Here is a 17554-nt window from a genome sequence, read left to right as displayed (position 1 = left end):
CTTCCTTGAGACGGAGCAGTTAAATGCATGGAGAGATGCCAGCCATTATACCATCTATGTTTTTTCAACAAAGTAGGAAACATTAGGACAATATTGAGTGACATTAAAGATAGAATCTTTAGGAATTAATGTAGTAGATACAGGTGAGGAAAAATAGGGCCAGTTAAGAATTACTCCTAGGTTTCATATTTGGGTAACTGACAGATGGTATTGCCATTTACTGAGATAAAAGAAAAAAACAAGTTTGGAGGAAAATAGGAATTCAGTTTGAGGTGTCTTTAGAATGTCCAAGTAGAGTCATTCATTAGGCAATTCAAGATAGAAATCTGGAGTTCAGGAGCATGACCTAAAGTAGCAATATAAGGGTGTGTACTCAGCAGCATATGCCTAATGATGAGGATCCCACAGAGAAATAATTTAGGGAACAGAAATAAATTTAAAAAAACCCTGACAACCTCTAATTAGTATTTTCAGAGATTTGAGAAATTATTACCTGCCTAAAAGAAGAGTAAGGATGCTATAATATGAATATTCAGAAATATGAGGAAATGTTGGGAATGAAAAGTATGACTGGCAAAATTAAAAATTCACTGGAAAGATTAGATGATAAAATATCTCAGAAAGTAGAATATGAGTAGAAGGTGAGAGACATAAAGGGTGATTGATTCCAAAAGATCCAGTAGTCAGTATTTTTATGTAGCTGTCATCCTGGTTCCTTTTTATTTATTATCCGTCCTTGGATGTTTCTGGATCAGCTTTTAGCAGGAAGTTCATATGATGAAAGGTCAGGGTTTTGTGTCCGACCGAAGGAAAGGATCCAGCAGAGGGGAAGAAATGGAAGGGGGGAGGTAAATGATGGGGTGCTCTCCGTGAGAAGACTAAAGGGGGTAGCTGCAAAAATGTGGTGCAGAAACTCACCTTAATTGAAAGGACACTCTTTCTTTGTGCAAGATGGAGAAAATGTGTGCAGGGGCAGATTGCTCTAACAGAGTACCATAGACTGGGTGGATGATAAACAACAGAAATTTATTTCTTACAGTTCTGAAAGCTGGGAAATCCCAGATTAAGGCAGGGTACATTCAGTGTCTCCTGACAGCCTGCTTCCTGGCTGTTTCTCGCAGCCTGATTGGGGGAGGTGGGGAGCTCTCCGGGCCGTCGGTTGTAAGGGCGCGGATTCCAGCCACGGTGGCTCTACCCTCATGACCTCATCACCTCCCAAAGACCCCCCTTAAATACCATCATATTGAGGATTAGGTTTCAGCATACGAATTTTGGGGGGCGGGGACACATATAATCAGTCTATATGGGCGAGGTGATTGGAAATGAAAGGAGTCCTTTCCTGATGGTTTGTATTTTCTCTCTAAAGTTCGAGCACGGTCATCTATTGAGGCTAACTGCGCAAGCGTGGAGCCTGGGGTCGGGTGTGGGTAGGGAACTCTGCGGAGCATGGAGATTTTTGTTTTTTTAATAGACTAAATGAAGGATGAAAAACACCAAAGCTGCATAAGGAAACAAGAAATGATTGCCAGGCTACTCTGAGGGCCCACGGGAGTAGTAGGCCAATAAGCAGTGGATGATTGAAAGTAGACTTTGACAATAAGAGCAGAAGTGAGGAATCTCTATTAAAAGGAGAGACAAACTCTTCTTATAACAAAAAGGCTTCCAGGTTCTTCTGAGAGGAGATGTCAGAATGAAAAATAGAAAAACATCCTCCTCTGAGTCATAGGCTTCGTTTTCATCAGCTCCCCGGTCCTGCTTATTTTCCCTTGATGTTTACAAAGGACCATGTGATTATAAAGGGGAAAGGTGAAGGGTATAATAAACTAAGGATGCCGGAGGAGGAAGGGACTGGAGAGCCGAAAGGACGAAAGGACGGGAGGAACAGCACGCCCCAGCTGAGGGCAAACAGACAGGGAAAGGGTTTCCTCCAGTCCTCTGCGTGGGGCAGCCCCCTACACAGCAATGCCCTGCAGGGATCACACACGGTTGTCTTCACTGCTCTACGCTCAGCATCTAGAACAGAGCCCAGCGCCTCGGAGGTGCAAAGTAGGCATTTGGTGAATGAATGAAGTCCACAGTGCAGTTACTGGCTTTTTCAGTGGCTCAGCGCACCGAAGTTTCCTTTTTTTTTTCCTCTTCCCTCCTTTACAAAAAGTTTTCAGACAGCCTTTGGGCCTGCTGGGGCCTTTTCAAAAGACAAATAGTCCTACCGCTGCTCCAAAGGACCCACTGCCCACCTTCCATTCAGAACTGCCGCTCTCTGTTCTTGTTGGAACGAGGCACAGCTTGCTTTTGCAAGAAACTTGCATAGGAAATGGTGCAATCTGGGCTGTCTTTCAGCCTTTTCAACCTCATTTCCTAAATTAAAGAAAGAAATGTAAGGAATCTTAGGAATATGAAACTTCTCCAGAATAATCTTTATTGAGCTGTGCTTGGAGCCAGCTGAAATCCTGAAGGGCTGTCAAGGCAGCCAAGAAGAAAAGAAAATGAGAAATATCTTTAACAGTCTCAGCCAAACTCTGAAAAAGATATCTAGAGCAGGGGCTATTTTTTTCTTCCCAGAATGGTTTGCCTTTCCTCCAGTTTGAGGATTGTTTTTAGATTATTTTGGGGGCTAAGAGGAGAAAGGAGGAGGGAACCTAGTGTTTAGGAAGTAGCATGATGCGGTTAGTCGTACCCTGTACGCTTTGGAATTTGCACAGCTGTTTTATACATGCTGACTTCCTCTCCTTTTCGGATGCCACTGACTGGTAAGTGAGGAATTTATTCATGGCGTTCTCTTTAGGAGGTTGTTCATAGCACTCGGGTTCCCCCGCCCAATTCAGCGTATCTTTGTGGTCTATGGATCATCTCTCCAGAGCTTCATGCATGGGGTGAAGGGCCATTTTGTCTGCCCTACAATTATGCAAAAAGAGTGCAAGAAAAACTGCCAGATGGGCAGGGAACACTTGACTGCATAAAAAATTTCCAGCAACGGTATCCCCAGCTTGCCCTTTTGCTGTGAGCAGTGCCCAAAGTCCACAAGCTTTTCCCCTGAACTCTCCACCTCCCCACTGCCAGACAGGTTTGGCTGGTTAGCAGAGGCACAGAGAAGGTGGGAGGAGTCAGCCCATGGAGTGGCGATTTGCTTGACCCTCATTCTCACTCCATTCTGTGCTATCTGTTCCAAAAATGAACTGGATGCGAGAAAGGAACTGAAACTGATTTGCCCATGGTTCGTCCTTGCGAATGTTGACACAGGAGTGAAGCTCAGAATTGCTGTACCCGGGCCTGGCCCCGGGGCACCCTGGGCTGACTCACTGCTTCACCAGGAATGCAGCTAGTCTGGAATGCCGTGCAGGGTCCTCTCCCACCCCCCCCATGCCTGACACGGAGCAGGACTTTAGAAAGGGGAAGGTCTTTTCCTAAACAGAGCGAAGACCTACATTCATAAAGCTATAAGGACTCTTTAAAAAAAAAAATCACACACTACAGATAAATAAAACATTTTTCTTCCTACCCTTCCTCCCACCTCCATTTCAGGTTCCTGCATTGGTCAAACACTGAGCTCAATTTGGAATGCATCTTTTCAGATATTTATATATCTGCATTATTTACCTGTGTATTATATATTTATATACGTGTGTGTATGTATACACAAACACACAGAGATTTAGAGAGAGAGGGAGAGCGGATTTTGCATATCATATAGTGTGGATTGTTCCTCAATGTTTTTTTTAATTTAGCCATGTCTCTTGGAGATTTTTCTGTGTCTGTGTGTTCTAATTCTTTTTAACAACTGCATACCCTTATGTAACTCAGATGCATCGCTGTTTATTTAACTGTCCCTCTTTTGATGATCATTTAGGTTGTTCTAAGTTTTTAATACATCAGTGAACAACCTTGTCCCTGCTTTTGTTTTGCCCATTTGCAAGTATTATTTCTGAAGGGTGGATACCAAAGTGTGAGATTGCTGAGTCAAAATACAGATGCATCTAAAGTTGGAGGGACCACTGCCCAATTTGTTCTCCAAAAAACCTTGACGAGTTTATATTCCCAGCAATGGTCTAAGAGAGCACGTCTTTCCCAGAAAGCTTGCCAACACTGGATATGGATCTTTTTGTTTATTGCTAGTCAAATGTGTGAAAAATGGTATCCCCTTGTTTTTATTTGCATTCCTCACCCCACCCCGAAACTGATGAAACTGAGCATTTCTTTTCAAATGTTTGCCATGCATGTTTCCTCTTTTGTGAATTGCTTGTCATATATTTTGTCCATTTTTCTATTCTGTTTATCTTTTTCTCGAGGACATAGAAGAGCAAGTCCTTTGCTATGTATGTTACAATGTACTCACCCAGTCTACAACTGGAATTTTAATTTAATTTACAGATTCCTTTGTTGAACAAATTTAAAGTGTTAGTAAAGTAAAATTTATTTAGCTTTTCAATCCTTTTTTTTATGGCTTTTGCATTTTGCATTTTGTTTCAGGAGATCTTTCCTACCCCCAAGTTCATAAACATGGTCTTCTATATATTTTCTTTTAATGGTTTGATAATTTTTTTTGTTTTCCTACCTAAATCCATCTAGAATTTATTTTAATAAATCATGTGATGTAAAAAAGTAAATTTTTTTCTAATAGCCAACTGTTTCAACATCATTTATTGAAGAGTCCATTCTTTCCCTCATTATTTTGAAATATTACCCTTATAACATACTAAATTCTCTTATACTTGAGCTTGTCTCTGGGCTTTCTACTCTGTTCCATTGAGCTATTGATCAATTCTTGTTCTATTGGAAATACATTGCATTTATGAATAATTTGGGGACAATTGTTATCTTGACAACATTAAGTCCTCCTATTCAGGTCTTTGTCTAAGTTTTACATCTTTTCTTGTAGTTCTTTTTTTTATATAATAAGTTTCTTTGTTTTAAAGATTTTATTTATTTGACAGAGAGAGCACAAGCAGAGGGAGAGAGAGGGAGAAGCAGGCTCCCTGCTGAGCAAGGAGCCCAATGTGGAACTCGATCCCAGGACCCTGGGATCATGACCCGGGCCGAAGGCAGCTGCTTAACCAACTGAGCCACCCAGGCGTCCCTCTTTTTTATTTTTATTTTTTTAAAGATTTTATTTATTTATTTTTGAGATAGATTTCAAGCAGGCAGAGGGAGAGGGAGAAACAGGCCCTCTGCTGATGTGGGGCTCCATCCCAGGACCCCGGGATCATGACCTGAGCTGAAGGCAGATGCTTAACTGACTGAGCCACTCAGGCGCCCCTTTTTATTGTAGTTCTTGCACATATCTGCAATATATGGTGTTATTGGTGACTACTTTCTAATTTTGTTGCTATTGTAAATGGAATCTGTTTTTTTCTTCATATCACACTTTCTATTTTTAAAATGATCAGTTTGTTGACTTTTTTTTTGCATTTGACCCTGCATCATTAGTTTTTGAAAGTTTTTCAGTTGATTTTTTTGGATTTTCTAGGTAGCTTCTCATGTTATCTGCAAATAGAAATAGCTATGCCTCTCTGTTTTTGTTTTGTCAGGAAGCTTTCAGGTAAGAGTAATAGAAACATAATTCAAATCAACTTGATCAAAAAAGGAAACTCCTGGGCTCACTGAACTGATAAGAAGCCAATATGACTGGATCCAGGATATCAAACACTGTCATTAGATCTTGGTCTTTCTTTCTCCATCTCTCTAGGATACTTCTCTCTGTCTTGGCTCCATTTCTAGGCAGGATCTCCAGAAGCTCCAGGCTTACATTCTAGTCTCTCAGCAATACCCAGAGGGAGCCTGCTTCCTTTTAAGTGTTGCTACCCACAAAAATTTAAGGATTGGTTCTAATTCATTGATTTGCTCACATGCTCATCTCTGAGCCAATCATCTTAGTTAGGGGGTTACAATACGCATACAGGCAGGGAGTGAGTCTGGTTCTCCAAGGAAAACTGGAGTGTTGTCATTAGGAAAAAAGAAAACAGATGCCGGAGAGACAAGAAACAAGAGCTGTACACTCCACCATATTTAAATCTCTTTCAATATTTTCAATATTTCAATATATAAACCTCCAATTTCTTTTCTTTGTCTTATAATCTTCCCTTCCCTTTTTTGTCTGGAATGAACTCTTCTCACTGTTGTTGCTTCTATTTTGGGCGCTCTTTCTTAGCTCTAATTTCTTCCCTCCCACCTTCCCTCCTTGCTTCCCTTCCTTCCTTCCTCTGTCCCTCCGAACTCAACCTTCCCTATTTAGTAGTTCTGTGGTTATTTCCATCTTGTTTCTGGGACTCTCAGGCCAGACTTTGGTCTTATCGTATAGTATTGTACATCCAATCTCTTCTCCAGGATTGCATTCTGGCCATGAGACTGTGTCTGATTCTTCCACCCCCCTAGATATCTAGGTTTGTACAAGTTTGTAGCCCTAGGCAGCTGCTGACTCTTGATCCCAGCCCTTGATTTCAGATGGGTCTTCTGCTTCACATGGAGATGTTTAGCCTCCAATGCCCTGAATGAATCCAGCTCCTGAATACCTCTGTTTGCTTTTGGCGGAATCCAGCCACTCACCATATTGTTTCTGTTCCATTTCTGGGCTGCAGAGGTGTTTTTAAGTGTGAACATGCCTAAGATTTCTCCCATTTTATATTCCATCTGTTATCACTATCATTTTGGACTGGAGTGGTCCTCCAAGCACCATCGTGGCTATAAGTCCACGCCCGTTTGTTCTCAGCTGCCTGTGGTTTAGCTTCCTCTCCTGCTTTTCTTTTGGAAACCACACTCTCTGAGGTCACCACTGTCATTTCCCAATCACCAAATTGAACAGCTTTTCTCTTTGGTCCTCATTTTCCTTCACCCCTCGGCAGCATCCAACAATGTGGACTGCTCTTCCTTTATCCCTCTCCCCTTTGGCTGATAGGATGCTCCACTGTCCTGGTTCACTCCCACTTCTGACTCTTCCTTTATTTATATATTTTTTAAAACTACCTTCACTTCCTTCTCTCATTTTGTAACTGTAGGTGTCCCACAAGGCCATGACCTTTGCACTCTGGTTTTACCCTCTCTTTTTTAATCATTCTCATGTCTTTGGTAATCTCTAAAATGATTCCCTACCTTCACCCTAGGATATTTTCCCCCCTGAGTTCTATAGCTATAAATTTGTTGTGGTACATCCACTTGATGTCCTGCTGTCCCATCAAATTTCCTTCCCTTTTTGGATGAAGAGGCACAAACTTCCAGTTATGGAATAAATAAGTCACAGAGATGAAATGTACAGCATAGGGAATATAGTCAATAATATTATAATAGCATTGTATGGTGACAGATGGTGACTACACTCAACATGGTGAGTACTGAGTATCGTATACAATTGTGGAATCACTATGTTGTACACCTGAACCTAATATAACATTGTATGTTAATTACACTTCAATAAAAAGAATTCTAAAATTAAAAAGAAATTTCTTCCCCCTTTGAACCTTCCAGATTCCATCACAGATACTACCTTTCTCTTAGTTTCTGAGGCTCAAACTCAAATTCACTCTTGATTCCTCCTACTTTCTCCAGAGCCAGTTAATTTTACCTTCTATTGACCCTTTTTCCTTGAATTTTCTTTTTGCCATTGCCCTGCTCATGTGTCTGCTGTGATCCCTTGTCATTCATCTTTTAGGCAATTTCAGTGTTTTCCCAATGAAGCATTATAGTTAAATATAGCGATGTTTTGATGAGTTTGTGTCAAAATGTATTATTCTAGACACCCCACACAAAAAAAGACTTAACATAAATATTCATAGCTTTATTCCTTCTCCCACCCCAAAGGAGGAAGAATCCTCTGTTGAATGGACAAAACATCAAGATTGATGTGTTGTGCTGATCTGAGTAATGGGTTCAGTCTAGAAAGGCTAAAAGGTTATATTAGAAAGAGCAAGACACTATCAAAAGAAAATTCATTCAAACTGGGACTGGAAGGATGAGTAGGAAGTATTTAGGCAACCAGGGAAGAGAGGCTTGTATTCCACACAGAGGGGGCGGAAACACAAGCAAAACAGAAAGGTGAAACAACATGATACCTCTGTGTGTGTGTGTGTGTGTGTATGCGCGTGCACGCATGTGCGCACGCACAGCAGGATCTACAAGAGTCACTGTGAGGGAGGGACAGGGGAGATCCGAAGATCGATAGGAAAGCTTTTTACCCCAAGTTAAGGAGTACCACTTGGGGTGTCATGGAAGCATTAGAAGTGGGGATGAGGTCACCTGTGTGGCCAGGTTTCTAGTTTGGATGGCATCTTTCATCAAGCAGGACTGGAAAGAGTGGGGGAATGGGTATCTGGTGGGGGTTCTGATGAGACTGTGAATGCTGCTTGTGAAGGGCGGAACTGCTGAATGGGGAGTCTCTGTGGGGGAAGGAGTGCGGGGCAGCCGTCAGAAACAGGGCTCCTGGGATAGTCAGAATATGTTTGCCTGGTGGGAGGCAGCACCAAGGTTTGGACCAAAGGAGCTGGCACCATGCTGGGAAGATGACTGTGTGGTTATGATATCTAAAAGGCGTTTCATAAATGAAAAAGAGAGCAAGAGTCAAGTTGACAGCTTAGCCCCTCATTTCACTGCCCTCCCCCCATTTGTGATACTCTGTTAGCCTTTCAGGGCTCATCTGGAATGCTAGCTTCTGTCTGAAGCTTTTCCTCCAGCCACGCCTGGCAGTTATCTCTTTCTTTTTAGGACCTCTATAACTTGTGGTTTACAAGTATTTTATCACTTTGTATTTCCCCTTATGGGTAAAATCTCTCAAGACTGGCTTACTTATCTTTGCCCTTCCTCCATCGCCCAGACTCTGCTCTGTACGCTCTCTGTACTGAAGAAAGGAGAATTGAACTGAATCTTCACTTCCACAGAAAAGTACATCCTACAGGGTTTAATAAATATGAACCTTATATCATAAAATATTTCAAGGAATTTGAATATTTCAAAGCTCCATCCATCCAAAGCCCGAATAATTCATGTAAATATTTGAAGGTAAGAACAAAAACTTATCTAATAATTCAAGACACTGTTTTTTTTTTTTTTCAGAAACAGAGAACATTTTATTTTCTTACTTTTGAAAGTGTTAGAAGATTTTCCAGCATTAGAATTCATTTTCAAGTACAATGATGAAGAAATAACAAGACACTAAATCATACAGTTTCAAAATTTTCTGTTGCTTCTTAAGCCACTGAAAATTTCACAGTGCAACACTTGTAGGCAGCTTCATTGTTACTTTCTTTGGTTTCTACTCCTTTGGGCAACAATGGCTTCATCTTTAGTCACAAACTTCCAGGGAAAGGACCGACCACAAAGGGTCCCAAATTCAGCAGTCTGTGCCTACATTGATAGGAGATCAACTGCTAGCAGATTGACAGGTATCTGGTCACTTGCCAGATCTACTATTGCTATTTTGGTCTTGAAAATGTTCTCCCTTTCTTCATCTACCTTAATTTCATATCCAGTTTTAAATAATGCAAGAACTTTGGGGACGTCACAGGCAATGGGATTCCAAGTAAGCATTGGAAATATATATATATATTTTTTTCCATTTCCTTCTTTAATGGATTAAGCTTGGGCATTATTTCTGGAACAGCTACATAAAAGTCTGATTGAATTTCATCATCCCAAATCTTCTGAATCTTATTAGTTCCTCCTCAAACAGCAGCTCCCTTTTCTTCTGCTATTTTAATCTCTGATGCATTCCCTGTAAATACAGCGATTTTGTTGATTTCTGAAACACATGAGTATGGAGAACTAAGAACACTGGCCAACGGCTCCCCATTTTTCTTCTTCCCCAGTGCCATGTCTGGTGTCAAATCAAGATAAACACTTTGCTTTGGATTGGTAAAGTCTGGAATTTGAAATGTGTTAAGTAAGCAATTAGCTGTCTTACCTCATATAGTTGCCTTGGATATAAGCTGTTGTTATTGTTGTTGTTTTTTAAAGATTTTATTTATTTGAGAGAGTGAGAAAGAGCATTAGCAGGGGGAGTGGCAGGCAGAAGGAGAGGGAGAAGCAGACTCCCTCCTGAGCAGAGAGCCAAACACGGGGCTCCATCTCAGGACCCTGGGATCATGACCTGAGCCAAAGGCAGATGCTTAACTGACTGAGCCCCCCAGGCGGCCCCTGAATGTAAGCATTTTAAGTAGACCTTATCTTCAGGCTCACCTTCCATAAAGGTTCATCTTTTTTCTCATCTGATGCTTTTTCTCACACCTTTTCTGTTTACTTTGCAGGATTTGTATAGCAACAAAATGTCCGTTGGGCACTTGAACATGGATAAGGATAAACAGGGGTCTGATAAACCATCTTGGAAAGACTATGCCTTTGATGATATACGGAGGCTCTATCATCTTATGGCTACCACCATGTTGACCGTTCCAGATTGTGTTCAGTATACTGTTCTTTGTTCTGGTCCATAAACAGAGATCTTGTGCTTGGTGGAAAGTTCAGCTCAAGAGGTGCTGAGATGCAGATTAAATTAATTACACCAGAATTATATTTGAAAATTGAAAAGAAGCATTTTTCTAAAAGGCAAATTCCAAATATATGCCTTTTCAAAGGAAGTGTCACTTGGAAAGAAACTGAATCACACCATGAAATCTGTGGCATTTCTTTTGGTTTCCACTCTCTTCTATACTAGTGGTAGGCTCATGTGATATGTAGAAATGTGCTTAATCAAATTTAGCTTGACTTCTCAAGAAAATGTATATGCAGTATTTCTGAGATAAGAAGAGGCACATTCTTTTTTTAGCACACATACTTCCTATGCTGCTGCTTTTGCCTTATTCCCTTATTTGAAAATTTGGCTTTGCTTATAAAATCTACAAATTTCTCTTTGTTTAGAACAGGGCTAGAATAGCCTGGGATCCTGTGGAACTGAATGGTATTTTAGAGTGCTGATTCTCATTTTCTCTTCAATAAAGATCGCAACACGTTACTTGTTTGTATCTTATAGCACACACAACGGGGATTACCCACCTGGGAAAGGGATTCTGGTGCAAGCCTTCTGTTTGCTGAGCTATGTGTTGTTGAGCAAGTCACTTAATCTCTGAGGTAAAATGAGGGACTGTTGCCTAAAACTCCATGATTCTGCAGTTTAAGTAAAATCAACTCGAAAGTTTGATGATTTCTTTGAAAATTAAAAAAAAATGCTAGTGACCATAAATGCATACCGCTGAGCCCTGAGTTTATTTTTGAAATAATGTAAGACAGGGAGAGAGGTTTGGGAGGTCCCTTCCTTTATATAAATTTTATAATGGGATATGTTTGTCTAAGGTAGCACATGCCAAGAGTTCCGGGTCTATAGATGCTACCAGAATTAGAGACGTAGAGATAAGGATAATGAATTTTTTTTAATTTGAAAAAAAGTAAAACAGAAACAAGTTTCTAATTTTATTGCAAATAACTTGTAAGACTGAAAATGATTACACTGTCACACACTTCTACATTGAATAAACACTATGCAAAAGGATCAGCTACAATGCAGTAATTTACCAAGATTAAAAAGAGTCCAGTTTTTAAGAGCTCATTTTAAGGGTTGTTGATTTTTTTTTTTTAAAGATTTATTTATTTATTTGAGAGAGCGAGAATGAGAGAATGAGAGAGAGAGAGAGTACATGAGAGGGGGGAGGGTTAGAGGGAGAAGCAGGCTCCTCGCCAAGCAGGGACCCCGATGCGGGACTCGATCCAGGGACTCCAGGATCATGACCCGAGCCGAAGGCAGTCGCTGAACCAACTGAGCCACCCAGGCGCCCGGGTTGTTGATTTTTAAATCAATTTGCTTATTGTTTCATAGTTTATCTTATGTTTTGAGAAGCTTTCTCTCAGGAAAAGAAATTTTATGCAGGAAATATATATGATCATCTTTGTGATGTGTTAAAATTGAAAGAAAATTAAACTTTAGTAAGAAAAATCATACTAGATGCAGAAATAGACAAAGAACCACACACTAGATGTAGATTAGATATAATATATAAACATGATTTTTTATAATGGCTTTTAAAATTCAACCTTAAGATACAGATTTTTTTTTACTAGGAAAGGAGAGCAATGTATTTGTGTTGGAATTTAATCATATGTGTTTATTCATATGTGTACATCTACATATGAATGCCAGTGTATATATAATTATATGCTAAATATTATGCATATATAGTATACACACATGTGTAACTGTTGGCATTCTTGTCTATTCTGTAGAAAGAAAATGCTGCTATATTTAAAAATGTCTAGCATTCAGTTAATTCTGAAAAAAACACATTGTTTCTTGGCTTTTTTTGTTACTTCCTGTTGGCCTAGTGGCAATGACTCATTATAATGTAATACATATGGTTTCCAGTATCACATAATGAATATAAATGGATATATAAGAAATCTGAAACACTATTCTTGTTTAAAAAATGTGAACATTGAACAGAAGCTTATTCATCAGAGAATTTGATGTCACTAAATAGTGCTTTGATTTCAGTAATACTAAGACTCCGATAGAATTGATCTTCAGTGAAGAAAAGTGACTGAATTTTACTTTTTAGTAATTATTTTATAGCTTATATGTAAAACCAAACAAACAAAGAAACTTTTTAAACCGGTTCATTGTCTTTTTCTGCAAATAGGTCACTTCTGTTATAGGTGCTGAAATACGTTTTCTTAATATTAGGCTTATGTGATACAGGTACTCATTTCAAAGTTGGAAAAATAAAGTCCCTGACAATTAACTTGAGAGGGGAAAAGAGTAAACAGAAATACAAACACAAAAGAACAAATATTTTTGAGTTAACAGCCCCCTAAGGAGAATGGCAGAATTAGATTAACAAACATTTCAATTGAAGAAGGTCTTAAAGTTTAATCTACTAATTTAATGATAATTAATGGAAATTAGTGGAATTCAAGAGTGAAGAAATTTCTACAATTATAGCTTGAAAGAATGAATTGAATTTTTTTGGAGAAGCTGCTATTGTTTTTGAAATGAAGAGTTAACAATCAAGCAGTAAATTAGGAAACAAACAATTACATGGTAAAGAGAATCCAATATATGTAAATTACCCTCACTGTAGGTAGAAAAGTTGTTTGATTTTATTTCCCTAAGCCACCTCAAGAACCACCTACCAATAAAGTAAGTTACATCTTTGGGCTCAATTTTCATTGTCTGATAATATTCCTGGGGCAAGTAATCATCTCCATTTGGGGTTGGAAACATTTGCATTAGAAATCAATCTACTTTTTTTTTTTTTTTAAGATTTATTTATTTATTTATTTGACAGAGAGAGAGACAGCGAGAGAGGGAACACAAGCAGGGGGAGTGGGAGAGGGAGAAGCAGGCTTCCCGCCGAGCAGGGAGCCCGATGTGGGCCTCGATCCCAGAATTCTGGGATCATGACCTGAGCCAAAGGCAGACGCTTAACGACTGAGCCACCCAGGCGTCCTGAAATCAATCTACTTATAAGTGATGTATTTGCTTTCACATGATTTTCATCTTGTTTGGTTGAAATGTGTCATTTTTTTCAACAAGCTGGTGTTCCAATAATATTAGAGATATAAAAAAATGCAATTCTGGAGTTCTGACTGGACTTGGCCAAGTTTCAAAACTGTAAATGATAAACCACAAAGGGCCTACATTCATGGTTCTCCTCCCCCAAAGGGTGAAGGGGCTCTGAGGTTTATAGATTGACGTCACAAGTATTCCAGAGATTCTTTTGCTTTTCTTGGCTCATTTCCTTCTTGATAAGATTCTATTTCCTTTCTCTTCCTCTTCACTCTGTTACTTAGCATAGTTTCAAAGTATGGGGTAGCCCTCTTGAACCACTGATTTCAGCAAATGACTCATCATGAGATAACTGAAGATTTGGGGGCATATGTGTTACTTTTGTTCCTGTTAATTCTTTGCTTTCCACCTCACTATGGATATAATAAACTTCCATAGTTGGCACCAGAATTTTTTTTTGCTACTGTTCTGGCATTGAAACATCAGCCGGTCTCATTTTCTTTGAACCAAGATTAAGCCACAATGCAGTCTTGAAACAATAATGGATTTACTTATTGTTCTTGATCCTTGGTTTAGTAATGAGGTGCCTTGGAAGAAAATGAACTTCTTTTACTCTTTTAAGAATGGTACAATATACTGAATGTTTGTGTCCCCCAAATTCATATGTTGAAACTTAATTCCCAATGTGGTAGTATTTGGAGGGTAGGGCTTTTGGGAGGTGATTAGGTCATGACAATGGAGCCATCCTGACTGGAATTAGTGCTCTTATAAAAGAGACCCCAGAGAGCTCTGTTGGCTCTTCCCCCATGTGAGGACACAGCCAGAAAATTGTCATCTGTGAACCAGGAAGTGGGCTCTCACCAAACACCAAATCTGCTAGTGTCTTGATCTTGGACTTCCCAACCTCCAGAGCTGTAAGAAATTTCTGCTGTTTATAATCACCTAGTCTATGGTATTGTTATAGCCTCTCAAATAGACTGAGACATATGGTGACCTTGTCTGGGGAAAAGAAGGGAATCAGGGCAATATGGACCCCTTCTCGGGCGCCTGGGTGGCTCAGTTGGTTAAGCGACTGCCTTCGGCTCAGGTCATGATCCTGGAGTCCCGGGATCGAGTCCCGCATCGGGCTCCCTGCTCAGCGGGGGGTCTGCTTCTCCCTCTGCTCTCTTCCCTCTCGTGCTCTCTGTCTCTCATTCTCTCTCAAATAAATAAATAAAATCTTAAAAAAAAAAAAATATGGACCCCTTCTTTTCCCCACTACCCATCCCTTCCCCTCACCTGGCAGAGAGGGAGCTTTGCTGCTTGGATGCCCTACACAAATGGGTACCTGCACCAGTTGATTCCAAATCTTGCTCCCTCATCCCAGCCCCTTTACACCCTAAATCTAGCATTTGTTCTGTTCCCCACAAGTTCTGTTTAATTCCATCTATTTTAAATGTGGGCTAGGAGTTGTAATGAAGGGTAACTTGACTGTGGACCTTGATGGATTTAGAATCTTTTCCTAATATTAGTCAGGCCTCACTGACCACCTTCATTTTTCTTCATTTTTGTTCTTATATGGGATTGGCATCTTACTGATTGTATCTCTCCCCACTTCCAACTTGGTTCCTATTGTGCCGTTTCGGATTCAATAGGTCAAGCTGGGGCCTGAGATTCTGCATTTCCAACAAGCTCCCAGGTGAAGCCAATGCTGTAGATCCTCAGACCACACTCAGCAAGGGTCTTGAGAAATAATGAATGAAATATTGTACCAGTTTCTTCCCCATTCTTCATAGAACATCTGACATTGAAACAGCACTTAATATGGGCCTGATAGCATTTTAAGTGCTTTGCATGTGTCAACTCATTTGATCCTCACAATGCTCTGTGAGATGGGCACTATTATTAGCCCCACTTCACAGCTGGGGAAATCAAGGCACAAAGTTAATTAAATTGTAAAAAGCACATAGCAAGTAGTAGAGCCCGGATTCAAACAGTCTGGCTTCAGAGCCCACGTGTTAAGCCCCATTCCTATTTCAACAGTTTACAAACTCATCACGTTCATCTGGACATACTTTAAGTTTTCAATATTTCCCCCTTAAAGTGTGGAACCCAGCTTGAAAATAGTGTTCCAATGATGTGATTGACCAAAAAGATGTGATTGTTCCAGATCATCATGACATCGATTCACCAATATATTAGCCACACTGCCAATTTTGTGCCCGATGTAAATTTGATTAGAGCCAGTACTCAAGGATCCCAAGGCAGCTGTGGTTTTGGCTGTTTTCTGTTTTCATTTATTTATTTTTTTGTCAGGGAGAGGGAGCAAGGATCAGTTGCGGTTAATAGCTCTAGCTGATCATTGAGGCAGCAAGAGAAACAGCTCCAAGACAAATACATTGTTCATTGTGTAGCCCGAGGGGAGAGATCTGGCTGGAAGGGCTGAGCCGGGCAGAGGTGAGAGGTGAAATAGGATATATACTGTGTGGGTGAGAAGGTTGGTGGCTGGTCAGGGCAGAAAGCAAAGTGGAGAGGCTGAGGAAGCAAACTGGAGTCTTATAAATGAGCCAAGTTTGGATCAAGGAAGACAAAGATTCATTCATTCATTCATTCATTCATTCAATATTAATTGACAACGTACTACGTTCCAGACACCATGCTACATGCTGGTGATACAGTGATGAATAAGACAGACCTGGTCCCTGCCCTCAGGGGATTCTAATTCTTCTGGGGAGACTGACAAGATAAAACCAAACCAAAGCAGACAAGAAAGCAGACAAATAAATCAGTGCAGGTTGTAATGAATGTCCTAAAAGAAAACAAGGGTCAGAGATGGTGAAACCAAGGGGCACCCTAGCTTTAGGTAGGGTGGCCAGAGAAGGCCTTTAGCTGAGGCCTAAAATCAGAGAGGTTAAGCATGGGGAGAGGGCATTCTAGGGAAGAACCAGCTGTGCCAAGAGCCCAAGGGTGGGAATGGAAGAGAGGCTGGCAGGATTTTGGGGACCCATAGTCATTCATTGGGAATGGGTACAAATTGATGTAAGGATTAACGCTGAGAATAACCAATATGAAACAAAATTAATTGGCTTTGACAGCCTGGTCAGTTCTCATCTGGAGTATCATTTTGAATTCTTGACATATCAGAGTATCAAGGCTCACGAGTGATTGGCTGCCATAGCCTCTGAAATTGGGGAAAATTTTTGGCAAGTCCCAGCATCTTTTATTTGGCTTTTTTTTTTTGATTTAAAGGCCCATCTCTGAGTTGCAAGGGTCTCACTGAGGTCCTAACAATCCTTACAGAGAAACCTTTACCTAGGTTATTGTGATAAAGGGCAAGGGCAGAAACAAAGCACAGTGCAGGGTTAGTATGGAGAAGTCAAGGGACACTGACCAACAAACTCTTCTCTGATCTCTCCAATCTCGCTGACCTATTGCAAAGGAGAGGAGGTTGGTCTGGATGCCTCTTTGGGTGAACTGCTAGTAGTTCTAGTGATTAATGCATTTTCTAAGGCTCCTCAATGACCTTCTAGGTGACTTTTGGAGAGTTTTCTAGAGAGGAAAAGGTAGTTCAATAATCTTTAGTTTCCAGAATCTGTCCTTTTCTACCCTTTTGAGAATCAGAGCATTCGTCATCCCCCAGGCCCTCCCCAGTTGTCACTTGGATTACTATACCAGTGTCTTACAACTGGTCCCCCTGACTCTTCTCTCACACCTACAATCTATCATCCACAGAACTTTCAGAAAGATTCAGCTGAAATTTGCATAGTATCTTGTCTCTGTCCTTGGCTTAAAGTGGTTCCTCATTACCGTTAATAAAAATCTAAACTGCTTTTGTTGACATTCGATACCTTTAGTGATCTGACCTTTGCCTAAATTGCCACTCTCATCTCCTGCCATATCTCTCTACTCTGAATTATGGCCATACCACGCTACTTGCTCTTACTGAAATAACCATGTTCTCGTATCACATCTCTGCTTTCTCATATGAGGTTCCTACTTGCTTCTTCCTCAGCTAATTCCTATTTATCTTTTAGAATTGAGTTTGAACTTCACCTCCTTTAGGAAGTCTTCCTTGACATCCCTAGTCAGGATGAAGTGCTT

The 17554-nt window shown here is 40.3% G+C and overlaps 1 protein-coding gene and 1 pseudogene across 1 annotated transcript; one reads left to right on the top strand and one right to left on the bottom strand.

Annotated features, from left to right (window-relative positions):
- The first annotated feature begins 1489 nt into the window (after window positions 1-1489).
- Window positions 1490-10930, top strand: LOC145715940 (uncharacterized). The gene is made up of 3 exons (XM_081796878.1): window positions 1490-2750; window positions 8798-8982; window positions 10227-10930. Exons 1-3 carry the CDS (start codon window positions 2714-2716, stop codon window positions 10410-10412), a joined length of 408 nt encoding a protein of 135 aa, XP_081653004.1. The 5' UTR covers window positions 1490-2713; the 3' UTR covers window positions 10413-10930.
- On the bottom strand, window positions 9233-10175 carry LOC102746131 (large ribosomal subunit protein uL1m pseudogene; annotated as a pseudogene).
- Window positions 10931-17554: the final 6624 nt, after the last annotated feature.

Source organism: Leptonychotes weddellii, chromosome 10 (assembly GCF_054177405.1).
Source record: "Leptonychotes weddellii isolate Sample4059 chromosome 10, ASM5417740v2, whole genome shotgun sequence".
Lineage (NCBI taxonomy): Eukaryota > Metazoa > Chordata > Mammalia > Carnivora > Phocidae > Leptonychotes > Leptonychotes weddellii.
This window is presented reverse-complemented; position numbering and strand designations above follow the sequence as displayed.

Excerpts from the sequence above, each read along its gene's own strand:
- LOC145715940 (XM_081796878.1), top strand. The coding sequence starts at position 2,714 with ATGCTGACTTCCTCTCCTTTTCGGATGCCACTGACTG. Across the intron at positions 2,751-8,797 it reads TTTTCGGATGCCACTGACTG|ACTCTGCTCTGTACGCTCTC; the intron begins GTAAGTGAGGAA and ends TCCATCGCCCAG. Across the intron at positions 8,983-10,226 it reads ATTCATGTAAATATTTGAAG|GATTTGTATAGCAACAAAAT; the intron begins GTAAGAACAAAA and ends TTTACTTTGCAG.